At 37.1% G+C, this 16,288-nt stretch overlaps 2 protein-coding genes across 2 annotated transcripts in view; one reads left to right on the top strand and one right to left on the bottom strand. All coding sequences in view use genetic code 11, as the record gives it.

Moving 5' to 3' along the window:
• Window positions 1–2,018: 2,018 nt before the first annotated feature.
• Window positions 2,019–6,611, bottom strand: EGR_01416 (Protein kinase C iota type; the record flags this gene model as incomplete). The annotated part of the gene is made up of 4 exons (XM_024490665.1): window positions 2,019–2,376; window positions 3,132–3,311; window positions 5,520–6,090; window positions 6,470–6,611. The coding sequence occupies 4 exons, from the start codon at window positions 6,609–6,611 to the stop codon at window positions 2,019–2,021; spliced, it is 1,251 nt and encodes a 416-aa protein (XP_024354989.1).
• A 7,876-nt stretch (window positions 6,612–14,487) lies between these two features.
• Window positions 14,488–16,288, top strand: part of EGR_01415 (hypothetical protein) — a gene marked incomplete at both ends in the record, with an annotated part of 2,183 nt that continues 382 nt past the window's right edge. The window contains 2 exons of the mRNA XM_024490664.1: window positions 14,488–14,536; window positions 15,244–15,480. Of these exons, the coding sequence (XP_024354988.1) occupies window positions 14,488–14,536; window positions 15,244–15,480 (286 nt within the window). The remainder of the gene's footprint in view (window positions 14,537–15,243; window positions 15,481–16,288) is intronic.

The following is a 16,288-nucleotide window of genomic DNA, read 5'->3' as shown; positions in this document are numbered from 1 at the left end:
AGGTATTCTCTTTCACTGATAATAGCGATTGCGTACGCTGCTGCAGTCCCTCGAGTGTAAACTTCAGTTGATTTAACCTGTCACGCGACCGACACTGAAGAGCGCTAATTAAACAAATGCTAAATTAATAAGTCTGCTGTGAATTAGGCGTATCTATCTTTTTTCTGATATTACAAGCAGTGCATTAATGTATTTGACGTCCGCGCTTTATGATGCTTTATACTGCTTGATTTGGTCTATTTAAGGATTCTCAACAATAAACTGGAAGGTACAATGCGTCAGTTATTTTTGTATGAACAAATTTTTGTTCCTAGACAAAAACAACACACAATGGACAGAAGAACATAATTTAAACTTTTAGCGAGTATCAGAGATAGAACAGATGGTAGAGTTAGCAGGTACACGTTTTTACGACCTTGAAGGTCATCGGCTTTCCGCCTTCTCGTCGCCAGAAATGCACATGTAAATGGAAGGGATAGGAGCGCAATCAAATAAAGGGACATGTGGTGGCTAAATAAAAAACATCACATTGACTGCTGTTTTTTCCCCTGCTTTTTCTTCAAGAGATCAACTGTTCTTGGACCATTGATAACCTCACCTCGAAACCTCAGATGAATGTCCTGTTGATTGCCAATCTTCCGATTTGTGCAACTAATGCCATGATTGTTGGAAACAGAAGCTTTTCGACATGTATCTATATGCTTACTTAGCCTTTTATTTCTATTTCTTTGAGATAGCGAATCTTCATTATCCTTCCCACATTGGCTTCTGAGTTTAAAGTGATTTGTAGAGTTGACATGGGGATTATAGAACTTCTTCGAAGTGTAATATTTGGACCATCGACCAAAATGAAAATCCAAGCTATTGAGTGCAAGCCGCTGCTGATAAAAATCTTCGGAATTGCAAAACCTAGAGAGGTCGGGACCCGTCAACGCTGGCAAACTAGGCCAAGGTACGCGAGAGAAGAAAGCATGTCTCATCGCACTTTTAAGGCTCAAGCGTTTCTGCGGTTGTCTCACCAGCATTTTATAGACGATGTTACGGCAATCAGTTGTAAGTTTCTCAACCACTTCAATGGGCAAATGAAGATGCCAATCTGGGGACAAGTGTTGGCCTTTTATGTTCGCCCAAGGAATAGGTAAAAATCTAAATGATACAAATTGTTTAGTAAAGCGTACTCCATTCTGGCGCAGTAACAATACCAATATAAAAGCAAATTTTTTTGTGGATAAGATCCGCTTCTCAATTCTAAAATTAAGCTCTCACTGTAATCTCATGCTGAAATGAACTAATTGCAATTATTTGCAGGTCTTATTTCCAAAATTTTAAAATGCTAATAAAAATAAATCAGTCCTTGACAAACACGTTGTGATCCGGCTCAGTACCACCGTCTATTTACTGAGCTTCTTTATGTGACGATTTCTTAATGTGCTCATGTTTATAAAATATCATACTTGTTAAAAAGTAAAGTATTTGAAAAAACTCGATAAAAGTGCACTGATTGTATCAAGGTGGTTACTTTTTTGTGCTCACATCCGTATTATACTTGACAACATTTGCGCCGATTTATTATGTATCTCTGTGAGTGTGGAGCTTACTCCGTCAATACTGACTACTCCTTTAAACAAAATGGGTAACTGCAAGGACTTGTAAATCGACGCACTTATCGGCATTAAGAATTTTTTATTTTAACGGATGAGGGATAAGTCCTGCGCCCCGTGTCGTCAGTCCTTTAGCTGTGTTTTAAATAATACTAGGATTATTTTCTACTTCTTAAAATCTACAAGAATGAATGTGTTTTGAAGAACGCGTTAAATGAAGAGATTCTTAACAACACTGAAAATTGCATATGAATGGTAACAAGTAAAAGGGAAATGCAATGCCATTTTTTTCTTGGCATCCAGAGTAATAGTGAATACATGTATTATTTTTGCTGTGGAAGTATCAGTTTTAGCACCTATAGATGGTAATATTCAACCATCATTTGCTAAAATATAGGAGAATTGACTAACAAAAGCTCACATTCCGTAACCAAGAATCATCTCCAGAATTATGTATCCCAGACCCCATGAATCAATGTAATGGTTTGCCTCAGCTGGTTGATTGTAAATTTCGGGCGCCAGGTAAGCAGCGTAGTAATATCTGGTTGGTGGGTCGTCTGTTCCGATATCGGTGTCAAGGTCAGGTGAAGCCCAATTCAATTGTGGCACGTGAATAAACTCCTTTCCGAGAGGATATTCAGGATGGATCTTCTTAACACTGTCTCCGTCCAGCTGCATTTGTTTTCTCACTGAAGGAAAGTACTTGGCCATTCCAAAGTCAATGAGTTTTGGGCGGTTACGGTAGTCAAGTACAACATTTTCCGCTTTCATGTCCCTAGAAACAAATAACCCTTTAATTCATTCTTGCCTTTTGTTTATAAAAAGACAAGATACTGGGTAATGCTAGTGTATTTTATATTTATTTTAGATTCAGTGACAGTAACTTAAAATATGTTATACAATGAAATAATGATGACATGTAAAGTTAAATTAACATTTTCTTTTATATTTGCGGAAAACATTTAAAATGGCTCCCTGATAAAGATATTTATTGCACCTTTAAGCATAAGCTTGGTGTCAATAAATTCAAGAGTGTAAGACCGCATGTAATAAATAATTCGGAATACTTATCACTGTTGTGCATCTCATTTTTATCACTTAATAAAACAGATTTGTAGAACACAAATACACTCAATTAACCTACCGCAAGCATTTGGCAAGAAGGTCTACAACTATTTGAGGCTACTTATTTAGCGTGTTCAACGGTGGAAACTTGAGTAGCCACCTACGTGGATAATGCGAAATCATAAATTCTTCCATAAAGTCTCGAAATATTTTTGAGTATTTTCCATTTAATTGGTAATATTTTTCAAATTATACAGGAAGTTGCCAAGGTGGTACATTTTTCCCAATAATCAGGTATCAGGGTTAACAGATTCGTGACACCAGTGGAATACCGCCGCTTCATTCTGGCTTTTACATTATTTACGAAAGGGCATTTGTGTACAATGCATTCACAATGCTCAAGTACGCTTGTGCCAACGATTGATATTGTTATGGGCTGACACTTGAGAATTATAGCCTACTGACCTGTAAACGATGCCCCTTGTGTGGAGGTAGCTCAAAGCAGTTAGGATGCAGGCTGCGTAGTAGATTGCATAACACTCGGGCAGCGTTCCTATTCGTGCAATGTGACCCCAAAGGCAGCCTCCACTCAGATATTCAAAAGCCATAAACAGAGCAGCATCTGTTTCATAGATGTGGTATGTGCTAAAAGGTAAATGTAAAGTAACCATGCGGTGGTTCCCTGCAGCATCTCCAAAATTATCAACAGTCAGCCTTAAAATAGGTGTATTCTTGCATGGCAGCTTATTTCTTGATGTTTATTCAATTAAGCTATGCAATACTCATCCATAGCAAGCGCTACAATGTGTTGGAGCCCCAAAAGACCAAATAATAGGCCAACTCAGGCAAGAATTTACGGACCACTTTGTTGTAAATGTTCCTCAGTACACCATCATTGTAAAAGTATTAAAAAGGGATCATTTGAGAGGCACATATATACAACAAAAGCGGTCCAGGAGATTTGGTTTGTTTTGTATACTACTCTAAGACTAAACCCACTGACATCACCAATATTTAATACTTCTTATGTGTTTGCAATGTTTGCCCTACGAATTCCATCTAACTGCGTGAAAATGTTGGGTAAAAGTTTGCTCATTTCCTTACACTCTCTTAAGAGAGTGTCTATTCAGTTACCACATTCAAGTTCGTATAAAATTTAATATTTAGAAAATCTTAAAATTCTAGCAATATGCCTACACTACCAGCATTTCGCAAATCATTTCCAGAGCTAAACGATTGATTGATACAGCACGTTTGTTACTGTTTCCTTAAGTAAAATAGATATTTCAATAGCAAAAAATAACAAACTTCCATGGCCACAAAAGAGGAATTATTGCTAAAATTTCATACAATATAAAGGATAAATTCGATATCATGACTTTATGGAACCACTTTCTACATATTTCCACCCAAGTACAGCGTCGTCATTTAGGTATTGAATGATGTCCGTCTGTTGGTTAAATGCAAAATGAAATAGGTATTCCCTTGTAAAAGTGTGCATCTCTGCATATGTAATGACTGTAGAATAAATATTAAAAACCATAGTGCATTGATATGGAAACTAGTTCACCAAAATTAGAAAAATTCTTGGATGTTCGAAGCATTCGATTAAATAAAAGCATGAAAATGGAAAAAAAAATAGAGACGACTAATTAATAATAAGCCATTTGGTTTGTTTACAAATAAAGAACATCTTAAAAGTAAAAGAATGTTGGAAATGTGTACAATTTTTATGTTAAATTAATATCAACTGCCTGTAAAAGGGACAAAATTTCTACAAAGAGGAGATTGCACTCTGCCACACCGTGCTCCTTTAATTCTCAACTCTAACTGATCATATGTTTTCAATGCGGTTTCTGCCAAAGGCAAGCTGCGGAGAATTTTCCATTTTGTCAAGTAGTCCGTATTTACAGTTCTATCGGGTTTTCCCAGAATTTTTGTGCTAAACTAAATAAAAATACAGCAGAAGCGGCGTTTCCGTCCCAAGCATCATTTGCATCGCGCTTCCGCCTTCATGCATTGAGCAGAACCTTTTTTCAAAAATTTGTCGTTTCTATTTAGAACTCTACTGTAAGCGGTCTCATACGCTAGTAGGCCATTATATTTTGCAAGTGTTACAATTACAAGATCTATAAATCATTATCAAACTCCATTTAAACAGCTTTAAGAAATATACTACTCAAAATTGCTAGTGTTAATTAAATTGCAAATCACCAAAAGTAACACCAAATTAGTTATTTTATAACCATACCTTTTAAGATATGCGCCTAATTATAAAATGCATTTCGACTGCTATCAAAAATTTTATCTTTGCATTTAAAACTTTACGGACCTGTGCTGCAGCGACCATGTATGTGATGCACTTTCTCGATGCTGATACGAAAACAAAGAGCTCAAGATACGGAATCTTCTCGGTAGTTCATTTTAAGTTTAGTTTTTTTTGCTTTTAAGCTCATTTGTGTCGGTTAATATTCCACCTAACTTTTAGTACCAAAAGTGATGGAAAAGAGTGATAATTGAGATTGCTCCTTCTACCACTCTTCAATAACTAATTATAATAATCTCACGTAAGTGTTCAACTTTAAACATACATCCTTTTTCTGACACCTGCTCCCATTAATTAGGAATAATTGCCTCTGTTGAGCATAACTCTCCTTTGATACATCGCGCCAGTATTGGCATCTACTTGTGCACTTTAACACACTTAAAGAGATCATTTGAGGGGTGAGTTTAGAACTGAGCAAATAGGATTGATATTTAAATCATTTTTCATCCACACTGAGACAGCAAGCATTAATGTTACCACAGATTATCAAGTGATTCACGTGAATTGAATTCGAGTAATTTACGTACTTGACAATAAAGGGATGTTTAAGCTTTTGAAGGATTTTTGCTTCGCGGCGTTCTACCAGCCAGTTTTTCTCACTTCTGCCATCGCGAGCCTTGAATTTGAGTGCATACTGCATCGATGTGCTCGGTAAGTGCACCCAGACAACCGTTCCCTGACCTCCTGTACTCATTTTCATTGGACTCATCGGTTCAAAATCGACAAGAGCGGGTGCTAATTCCGTCCCAACAACAACTTTGCCGTTGAGAGCTTTCTGCTCTGTTGTGTGCCATTCGTAGAGCACGGACCCTGCCTGGAGCGTCGTCATTTGCTCCACCTTCGTACAAATGCAAGCTTTTTCGTTCGAGTTAATATCGAATGTGCCTTTGGAGCAAAAGACTTCGACAGAGTTGGGTGCCTGATTTTCATGGTCTTTGGTAGGCTTCAGAGATGCTCTGTTATCGTTAGCATTCGGTGACGTGCAATTTTTCGACACAGTAGGGGAAGAATCGGCTTTTTTAAAGACGTAAATGGGTGATTTTTTACCAGAAATGAAAGAATTCGGCTGATCAGACTCGCTTTTGACATTTGGAGTGACTTGAAAAACAATAAGGTAGAAATCGTCTTTAAACCTACAGGTCAGTACTGATTCACATATGAAATGTAAGTCAAATTAAAACATATTCCTAGGAATTTAAATAAACTTAATGTGTTCTTGAACAAAGTGCACATCAACGATTTCACATTTAAATAAACTTAGATTTCGAAATCAACCTTTGCCATTTGCTTTAATTTTATAAGGGTAAAGTATTTCAAGATTTCGCTGTTAACAAAGCGAAGATACAAATGCGCAGATATGTGAAAAGAACTTCAGCATTATTTTTGTAAAATAGCAAACACGCTCTTAAGTAATGCAAGCAAAATTTAATGAACTTGCTTCATGTTTGTGTTTTACTAGTTTAAGATAAAAACTTACCACAACTACTATTGTGAACCATGGCAACTTGTTCTAGTTCCCGTCGTGAAGAATTCTGAGTCTGTTGAAAACCATTTCCATTCCAGCGATCATTCCGACGGACCACAAATCCTAACTTTATAGCCTTGGTCCGATTTCGCATTATACCTCTATGATTAGAAGTCACCTTTTTTACTTTGGAAATTCCTGTTGAAGTATCTAGTGACAGTGACTTAACACTCCATTTTTCATTTGCATCTTTCTTCAAGCGATTGCTTTCATGGTCGCATTGGAAGGTGGATTGTCGGACTTGGTAAGAGTCGCACCCTCTCAACGGTTTGACGTCACTCACATCTGTTAGTTGTTTCTGCTCAGGAAAGATCCGTCGTTCGTTCAAATGAACTACTTTTCTAGGCAGGTTCTGTTTGTACCTGAAATAAGACACCTGCTGCATGGTATCAATTGATGAAGATTCTCCATCATAATGTCTTGTCCTACTATGCGGATGTTTTGGCTTTGTTTTTTGTTTCTCATCCAAATTATTCATTAGTCTGTTTCCAGACCAAGGGCAAATATCTCTGCGTGAACGATCTAGACTATAGTTCTTGTTATACCTCTTCCAGTCACGCTCAGTTCCTTGATGAATCTCAGAGTAACTCTTACAAACATTATTCTTTTTATTTCGCCAGTTGAACGAATGTGAAGAAGATGATATACTTTTCCCATCGTTGCAGAATGGGAAGCTTGAAAAGGGAGGATTTTTTATTCTACGTGATTTGGATGATAGTTTCACATCTCCTAGCTCGGAGGGTCTACTCAGTGAATCCGCTCCAGATTTAAAAACAGGTTGTTCGCCTTCAAAAGGATCTGTTTGTCGTTTCTTTTGTAGACTTTGTTTTGAACATTTGGAGGCTCGCGATGCGCAGGCATATTTGGTGGAGCTGGGATCTACAACAGGTGAAACTTTTTTTTTGTCCACTTTTATAATTGAAGGGATATTTTGGCTTATTGCTTTGTGTGAGCTCCCCACTTGTTCTGATGCTTGAGACATATCACCTGTATCACTGCCCGTGGTAGTGGAAAAAATGCGTTTAACCTGTTCTCTAACGCGCGCGTTAATTTTTCGTCCAAAGAGACCCATTAGATAGCATGAATCAAGAGTAGTGTAAACATTGTTCACTAAGATATGGAAAAGATTTCGGCATCCCCACCACCTTTAATTAGGGAGTGGGTCACTGCTTAAAGAATCACGTTGTCCTATTGATTGGGGGTCACGTGAGTAAAATTCAAGCTGGCTGGCTTGCAGCAAGTCCAAGTAGTTGTAAACAGTCTTCTGCATCAGAGGGTTTAAGTTATTCCCCTAATGGCAGTTATGTAGTCGCAAGGAGAGGCCTCTTGTATGGAATTGGTTCATCCAGTTACTAAGCAAATTTTGGTCGCTACTTTTTTGCGAATTAAAAGTAACTTAAACCAAGTTTTACACCTAAAAATAACACCTTTTCGCTGAAACTTTTGGGTACATTACATACTTTACTGTACCTGAGCTCATTAAAGATGTGGATGAATGCCCTCTCTAATCACTCTGGACCTGAGGGAAAAAAATGACAGTCGCCAGAGTGGCACAGAGAAACTATAAAAGAAGGCGCATTAAAGATTCATTTGGGACGTTAGCTTTCCGTTTATGCTCCAATCGAGATTTTTATCGTGTCTGGTTACGTAACCAAGGTTATTTTGCAGACAAATACTTGAGCAGGTGAACTCTACCCTTAGCAAGATCAACCACCTGCGCTTCCACCACAAAATGGACTGTTACATGATTTAGGAGTATTTAGCCTTATTTAAATCACACATTGCTGGATGAAACAGGAGGCCAATTGGGTGGCAACGCAAGATTATTGCGATTTACAAATACCTCCTTTGACAGCGAAAATCGCAATCACCGCTGTAGTGCAGTGGAGCCATCCAAGCTGCGACCACTTTAGCGTCTTCTTTGTTTTACCGCCTACTTCGATCTTTAAAATGCTTAGATTAGACGTAATGAGGATATTTCTGAGAGGCATACAATTTCGAACTTAGCACTGAAGGTACAAATTAAACTATAGTTCTCATCTTGTACAAGTAAATGTTGGTTTTTTTAATGGTACAGTTTCGTTTTTGAAATATGAGCATAAGTGCTAGTAGGTTCCGACCCCTCGTATGTTTATAATCAACTTACTTCCAGACGGCCATTTTATTATCTCTAGAAGCGGTTAGAGAGCTGTAACAGGATAATGTTAAAATTTGAAGAAAATACCAGTGTCGACCGTTTCCAAAGCTACAGCTACTCCCACTAGACAATTGAAGCCAAGCAAATTTGTATTTACTAATCAAACCCCTAAAATCAGTCGCCTTGATTGCATCAGCAGCGGAGTTTTACATAAATAATCACTTTGGTGTTATTTTGGAAAATAGGAACTTCCTCGATTTTAGGGCGCTTTTGCAACATTTGATCACGATCTGGTTAACGTGTCCATTACACCTATTTCGTAAATACACATCCACTTCTTTGAGATGGAATGTGGCATTTGAATTGCATAACTACTATGAAATAACACAGTACAGTTTTGAAAATGTTTGTTCTTTTATCTTAGACTTTTAAGAAGGCTAGGGTCTCTAAACCATTAAGGTAGCAATGAAGAAACGAAATATCCGATGACCAAATTCGGATCAAAGCCCCTTTGTTTCCTTCTTGGCCCTTCCAGTTTGCTAAGTGTAGTTCTCCTTTATTGAAATACTGAACTTTGTTAATTTTATAAACTAGATACTAAGCATCGACCAAATTCTTGGTAGGTTTTAAGATTTTGAACGAAATCTAAATGGCCATAAAGATAGAATTGTGTTTGAACACTTTTCAGGATCAAGGTAAAACTATTATGTTCATTTTCCTGACCGAAAACGGCTCAAAGATAACGTAGCATTAAAATTTGTCTTCGTTTGTCGATTTTAATAAAATAATTACTAAATTTTGCTCGCATCTAATTATGAAGGGGAAAATTTATTAATTTTAAGACAAAATATTTTCTCGTTGTGCAAGCTCGTCATTTCTAAAATTTGGTGATTGTCATCATGCCTAACAATTGTGAACACCTTTATCGTAAATAGCGGCCGCGTTAACCGGTGACCTCGTCATAAAGTACGTGTTTGGTGCCATTTTCAGCCCACCTGAGTGCCCTCTATTTAAATTAGATAGAAAATTTATCTAACTTTGGTGCGCTGATTTTCAATGCATCCAGTTGATCTTAAGATTCTCGATGGAACTTCTAGGGGTTGATAATAAGAAAAAAAACAATAAGATTGTGCAGAGTTGCTATCCCTCCTTAACAGTAAGGTGGTCTTTATCAAATACCAATTGATACGATTGCATGACGAGTAGCATGTGGCTCACTCAATCGAAATATTTTGGTGATTCTTGAAAGAAACTATTCACAGTTGTTTCAACGTAGCCATAATAGCTGTAATACTTATGCTGCTTTAATGGACCTTTCAGAGAAGATTTGGACAATAGACTCCAACCTGGGGATTAACGAGTGGTTAACATCTTTCGAACCAGAGAAGAGCCCTGCGTCCAGGTCTCCCTAAACTCGTATCTATCCCCATTTACACTAAGCAATAAATATGTCCTAGTCCAATCAGCCTAGGTGGTCTAGTGGTATGAAGATCAGGGAAGACGGGGTAAACGAGGACCGTGCTGCCGCATTTGTGTCAAGAAGGAGGTAAGATGTCCACGTCTTCTGTATTTGGTAGTAAACTAACTTATTTTAGTGGCTTTTCTAAAAAAGAACCATCAAAGTAAGGTGGGCTCTATTGTAAGCCAAAAATTTAACATTGATCTGCCGTTAATGACTAGTGTTAATGTGGCCATCTCGCGTACTGCGACAATTAGCCCAGAGAGAGGCTATATTAATTAATTTACATATGTAACTGTGCTTAAAGCGGCAGAATAAACCAGTGTAATTATGAAAAGTTATCCACGGAAGTTGGCTGGTTTTCACCCACTATGCGAGAAAAATAGAATCTTCAATGTACCACCGCAATATCACACGTCAGAGAAAGCCATCGGCCATGAAAAGTAAAACACGTTGAGTAAGATCTCATGATATGCTTGGTTTCTTTAGAACTAGCAGGTTTATATTATGAAATGTATTCCGGAGTATTGATGGTATATAATGGTACTATGCCCTTAGCTCAAACAAATTCTTGTTGTGCCGGAGCTCCCGAGGCATGCATGTGGACTCCATGAGGCGTAAGTTTGTGCTGTGGCAATATGGAAGAGCTGTAAGGCCATTGATCCAGGTGGTGTAAATATTCATGCGCACTCGACGTGGAAGCCATGACACTGCAGACAGAAAGTGCCCATCACTAAGTCTACTTGAAGAGAGCCATATTTGCATCGGATTTTTGTAATTTATTGCACATGCCCTAGAGTTCCACGAAGGACGTCTTATGTTATGCTTTAATTAATGAGGATGAACGTTTGTTCAGGTTATTTACGGGGCGGCATCAGTACTTTGGAGATAGTTGCATGTACGCACACTAGTACACCTACTTTATACTGCTTTAGCATTCATTCGGCATTTCATAGATAGCTGCGCATGATATTGCAAATGCTTCAACGCCTAGATTTCATTCATTCATCACTATCAAGCTCACACAACGAAGCCATCTGCCCACTAACTTAAGTGCGCATTTATTATTTATAATTATGCCAATTTCCTCCCAATTGACATCATTCTAGGCAAGTGAGATTGGTCGGAGACTTCTAGGCGACAAGGAAGCGTGTTATCACTGTGATTTTTTGAAGTACTTGGGACAAATTTATGGCTGAAGGCATCGATCGTGCCGTGCTTGTGATGTATTGAAATTTACCTCTGTTTTAAGTAAATAAATAAATGCTGCGCTTTCACTAACAAGTACGAAATTTCACCTCAAACCCTTGATTTCACATGCATTTCTAAGTAATCACCCTTAATAAACAAATTTTTCTTAAAAAACTTTCGAAAAATTTGGAACAAATATTTGCATTGTTTGCTTCACAAGGGAGATAAGTGGATATAGTTATTGTTGAGACTGTCTTAAGTTGAGAAATTTAGCTTTCAGTAATTGTAGCTGGGATCAGAAGTGACAAATTAAAAAAACGAACTTTCTGCAAAAAAGGAGTACATTTAAAAGACACTGGAAAATCACATTGATTTCTTTGGAAGTGTGTCGTTAAATAACCGAAAGTCCAACACCGATTATGAGAAAAAACATCTTTTAGTGCCTTATCCATTCAGAGTTGTGATTTAAAAACTGGTCTCCAAAAGTAAAGTTCTGATTAACTATTGCTTATAAGAGATGTGAGCAATCGTGGCACTGTGTACCCAAGCGCCAACGTTCAATACATTCGCGGACTCTTCTGGGGGTAGTTCCACTTAGCACAGATTCGACTACTTTGCCGGCATTTAAATGCAAATGCACGTGGCAATTTATGGAGCGCCTAATGCTAATTTATGTCCCTTTACTTCTCAATGCAGCTGTTTCTTCAAGTCATAAAAATAACTTACGACTCAAGCACAGCTTAGTGAACCCGAGTGCGCGAAACTAATAAACTTTTATTGCAATCCTGGGCACTCAGTAAAGCTTGTCATTCACAAAAATCAAGAATTTATTTTTACCGCAAAACATATGCAAACTAAGTTACTCGCCTACTCCACTAATCCCCATATCATAGTTTAAAAAAGGCGATTAGGATTAGCTGATAACATTAATTTAATTTTATTAAACTTCTGGTTACCAAACCCTTGAATCCCAATGGGAGAGCAATGCCACCCATGGAACCCAAATGAGTCAGTAAACATAACGTACGATTTTATCTATGCAATGAGGCGCGTTCGTTGGCCTGAGTAAAATCTGGTTTTGTTGTCACGTGACTGAATCCTCACATTTGACCCTTGAGTCAACTGACGCCTAAGTTCATCGAAGCGACAGTCGTAAAAGCGTAACACTGGGGAAATTAGGGGTAATAATAAATTCTAAAAGAAAATAAAGTAAAATTAAAGTAGAACAAAAACACTGGTTGAGATGGCATTGTTGTTTGTGGAAAACTAAGTATATCAAATCTTTAAAAATAGATGCGTGCCTGTTATAAAATTTCTGAGTGTGCGTCCCTCAAGGTATACAGATGTCTCAAGACTCGTAAATAATATTTTAAATTAAAATATATTACTCTTGTTCGTCAACTTATAAATATCCACGCCGAAAATTCTTTTCACCTATTCGCTTTGATTTAAAAATATGTCAAATTTAACACAAACACCGTTAAAATGATTTGTATTGCAGTTTTCATTCACAAACCAAATTCTGAAATGCATTTTAAAACTATCTTGATCTTACTGCAGTCTAAAAGCTGTTCATTTTGACAGCGCCTTTTAAGAAAATATTTATCCAGTAATCAAAACAAAAGTATTGACGGAAAACGCTAACCTGAGGGCCTTCCACTGCCATGTAGAACCAGAATAATATTTGTTTATAGGACGTATGACAGTAGAAATAAGATTATTTGGTTCCTATGGTAAAATTTATCAGCTAGGGCTTAATCAGTTGACTTTAACGAAAGCAAATTTGGCCATTTTGAATAAACAGAAATGTTATATTACCACATTCTTAGTGTTTGAAATGGTTCCACATTTGGTAACCTTACAAAAAACACTACATATATGAATTTTCTGTTTTTTTGATTTGGTACTTGCGGTTTTTATGAGTTCATGAGGAAAGATTTTTGAGTGTTCCAAGAGGCAAACTACTACAGAAGGAAAATTTAAAAGCCATATGCTCTTCAAACAACTCGAACGAACCCCTCGATTTGTATCATGTTGCGTGAAATCGCCACAGCAACACCCGCAATTAAAGTTGTTTCCAGTTTTCGTGGTATTAGTCCTATTCTGTTTTGGATTGGCAAAGCCTCGGGACACCGAACTCGCAGTTTCTAACTGCGAGTTTGACCTTAACCCTCATTTCCAGTGTCACCGAGGTAGTGAGAGCAGTCGCCACTTCATCGATTACCTCATCACAGTTCATACCTGTGAAATTACTAGGAGTATATTCCACCTTTATACCACAATTATCCTTTTTTAAAGTAAGTATGTTTATCTCATTCCTACGTGCTGAAATTACATGAAATGCCGAATGAGGCGTTGGGCACTTGCTTAGGCCTAAGATCTCTGTTTTGTATCCCAGCAGACTCTTTTATCCGCTTTTTTGTTAGTCCTAGACTGAGATACTTAAAATTAAGGCTCCTTAATAAAATTAAAATATTTACTAAGGATTTTAATGTTAGTTCTTTATTAAATTGTGGAAGATACATATATTTTATACTCATTTATACCTACAGAGATAGCTAGTCGGATCAGTATGCGGCTTATTCATTTATCGCCTTTTTGTATTAGAAATGGAACAATACATTTTAATTCGCTATTTGAAGAACAAATATGTATTTCTCTACAAGCATTAAGGGGAAAGCCTTGCTTTACCTCAATCACTCATTCTCAATCAGTAGAGGAAACAAATGCCCTTTAAATTATTTGCTGGGGTTTTTACCGTTCACGTTAATGGCCACTGATTAAACTATAACGCCTAAAATAGAATTCAACCACTCGAACTTTTGCTAGGAAACGTATGATTAAAGAGTTGGCTGTAACCTAAGTTTAGAGTAAAACCTGTTTGATCATACAGATATATATATATATATACTCTCTTTGGGCCTATCCGTGGGTTTAACTTTGTTGCTGCAATAAAAGTATAACTAAAATTAATAGATTTTGTGGTTGTTCGTTTATAAACATTAGTAATTTGATCCATTCTTCCAAATGTGCGGAGAATATATGGCTGTACAATAAAAGTTTTTCGGCCTGGGTAGGATTGAAAACTGAAGAAAATATACATCAATGTATAATTTTTAAACATGAGATATCATGCAGTCCAGTAACGCATGAAATAAAATCTTCATCCTTTGCCTATTTAAAATGATTGTAAATAAGCTTATTTCAGATCAAAAATGCGATGGTAAATCAGGTAAGCCAACCATTGAAGCAGAAACATGTGCCTCAGAATCCTGATCTTGAAAAGTTTCCTGTCTCTCAAGTTTTTGCATCTCAACATGAGCGTGCAATCAAAAACCTTAACGAGAGGTTCGAAAGGATTGTAAGTAGCATTTGCCATTTGTCATTGTTTACCTGTAGATGAGTAACAGCCCCAACACTCAGAGAACAACGTCATTCAACCCAAACCGAGTATCTACAACACAATCCTCCGGTGAGATCGCACAAGACGATGTAAGAATTATCAAAAGACTGAATTATACAGTGCATAATTTTTTCTTCTTCATCTGGGTATTGATGGTAATACGTCTGAATGAGAATTGAAAGTATCTGTCATTCTTTTAATGAAAATACTGAGAATATGCGAATCCTGTGCTTGGCTACTGTGATGAAAGCTGGAATCTTCAATATTCACTTAATTGGCTCGTTGACACTTAAGTTAACCGATTATTATTGCCCCACAACAAGGTGAGTAAATAAAATAATCGAAAACAATATGTATAGAAAAGTGGTGTAGAAATAATAGGCTATTGAGTGTCCATTTTATACTTCGGCAAGTCTGCATTAAAAATTTAGAGGGTTTATACCTTCTTATAAATGGTTCCGCTCTACTCCTCCATTAGTTAGAACTTTGCCCAATGCAGCCTTAAAAGCATTATTATCGTCCTAACTCATTTTTAGCTCATTTCCATCGTCAAATGTGCGTTAACGACAACAGTCAGGAGGCATTTTTAATATGTTTGCGTATCCACAAATTTGAAATAACTCTTTATTTTGTAATAATAAAGCATATAAATTTGTTTTCTGGAAGCAACTTGCAGCCTTGCACGCATGGCTCTGCCTGCAAGGCTTTCGTTCTTAACGCGTATTTACGTACACGGCTTGGTAAACCAATAAATTCTGGCATTCCAGAATTCAGTAAAAAAAGAAAATAAAGCAAAAACTTCAATACTATACCACTGAGATATTCGCCACTTGATGTTAAATTGATAAGGCTCTCCTGCATGTCAATATACATATGAGTTTTGGCAATGAATTCATTAGTGGATTTTCATCTCAAATATGAGTAAAATCAGAAGGGTAAAGCACTTATTTCTGTTGCAAGCCAATTTTTGCATTGCTCAAGTTTTTAATGCGCTCACACTCCACCGTCCTGTGCTGACATCATCATTTCTTCGTGTAGAGGCAAAAGGTTTGCGTATTCCACGACCTTGACGTAGACGGACAGTCTGCTCTTGAGGAATTCCTTAAAACCGGTGCAGACGCGCATCCTCACATTCATGAAATAGTAGACAGAAGAGCAAGCAATGTCAAGTGAGTCACGGTATTGCATTTGTGCGTATTTTGAGTTTGATTTATCTGTGTTTTGGATAAATGCAACTAAAAATAGTGCCTTGTTTGTGCGTAAATTTGTTTCTTATCGCAAATTTTGACCCACTATAAAAACCACCATTAATTTGCTTGAAAATGAAAGCAAAGATTTCTTTGCTGTTAAGCGTAAAGGCCTACTGTAAAGAGTAAGCCCATCTGATCCACTTTTTTAAATAAACATTTTACACAATTGCAACTTTAAAGATGGTTGAATGCACTCAAAACATTGTTTCAAAGACTTATCACAATAAAGCACTGAGATGCTTTTAAATAATTTGATGTTGTGAAATAGGGCGAGTCTTGAAGCCTGAGAGAAAACTACGAGCATTATCTATCAAATGAGTAGATTACAAAT

This window comes from Echinococcus granulosus, assembly GCF_000524195.1.
Source record: "Echinococcus granulosus chromosome Unknown EG_S00005, whole genome shotgun sequence".
NCBI lineage: Eukaryota > Metazoa > Platyhelminthes > Cestoda > Cyclophyllidea > Taeniidae > Echinococcus > Echinococcus granulosus.
The sequence above is the reverse complement of the archived record's forward strand: the minus strand, read 5'-3'. Positions and strand labels throughout refer to the sequence as shown.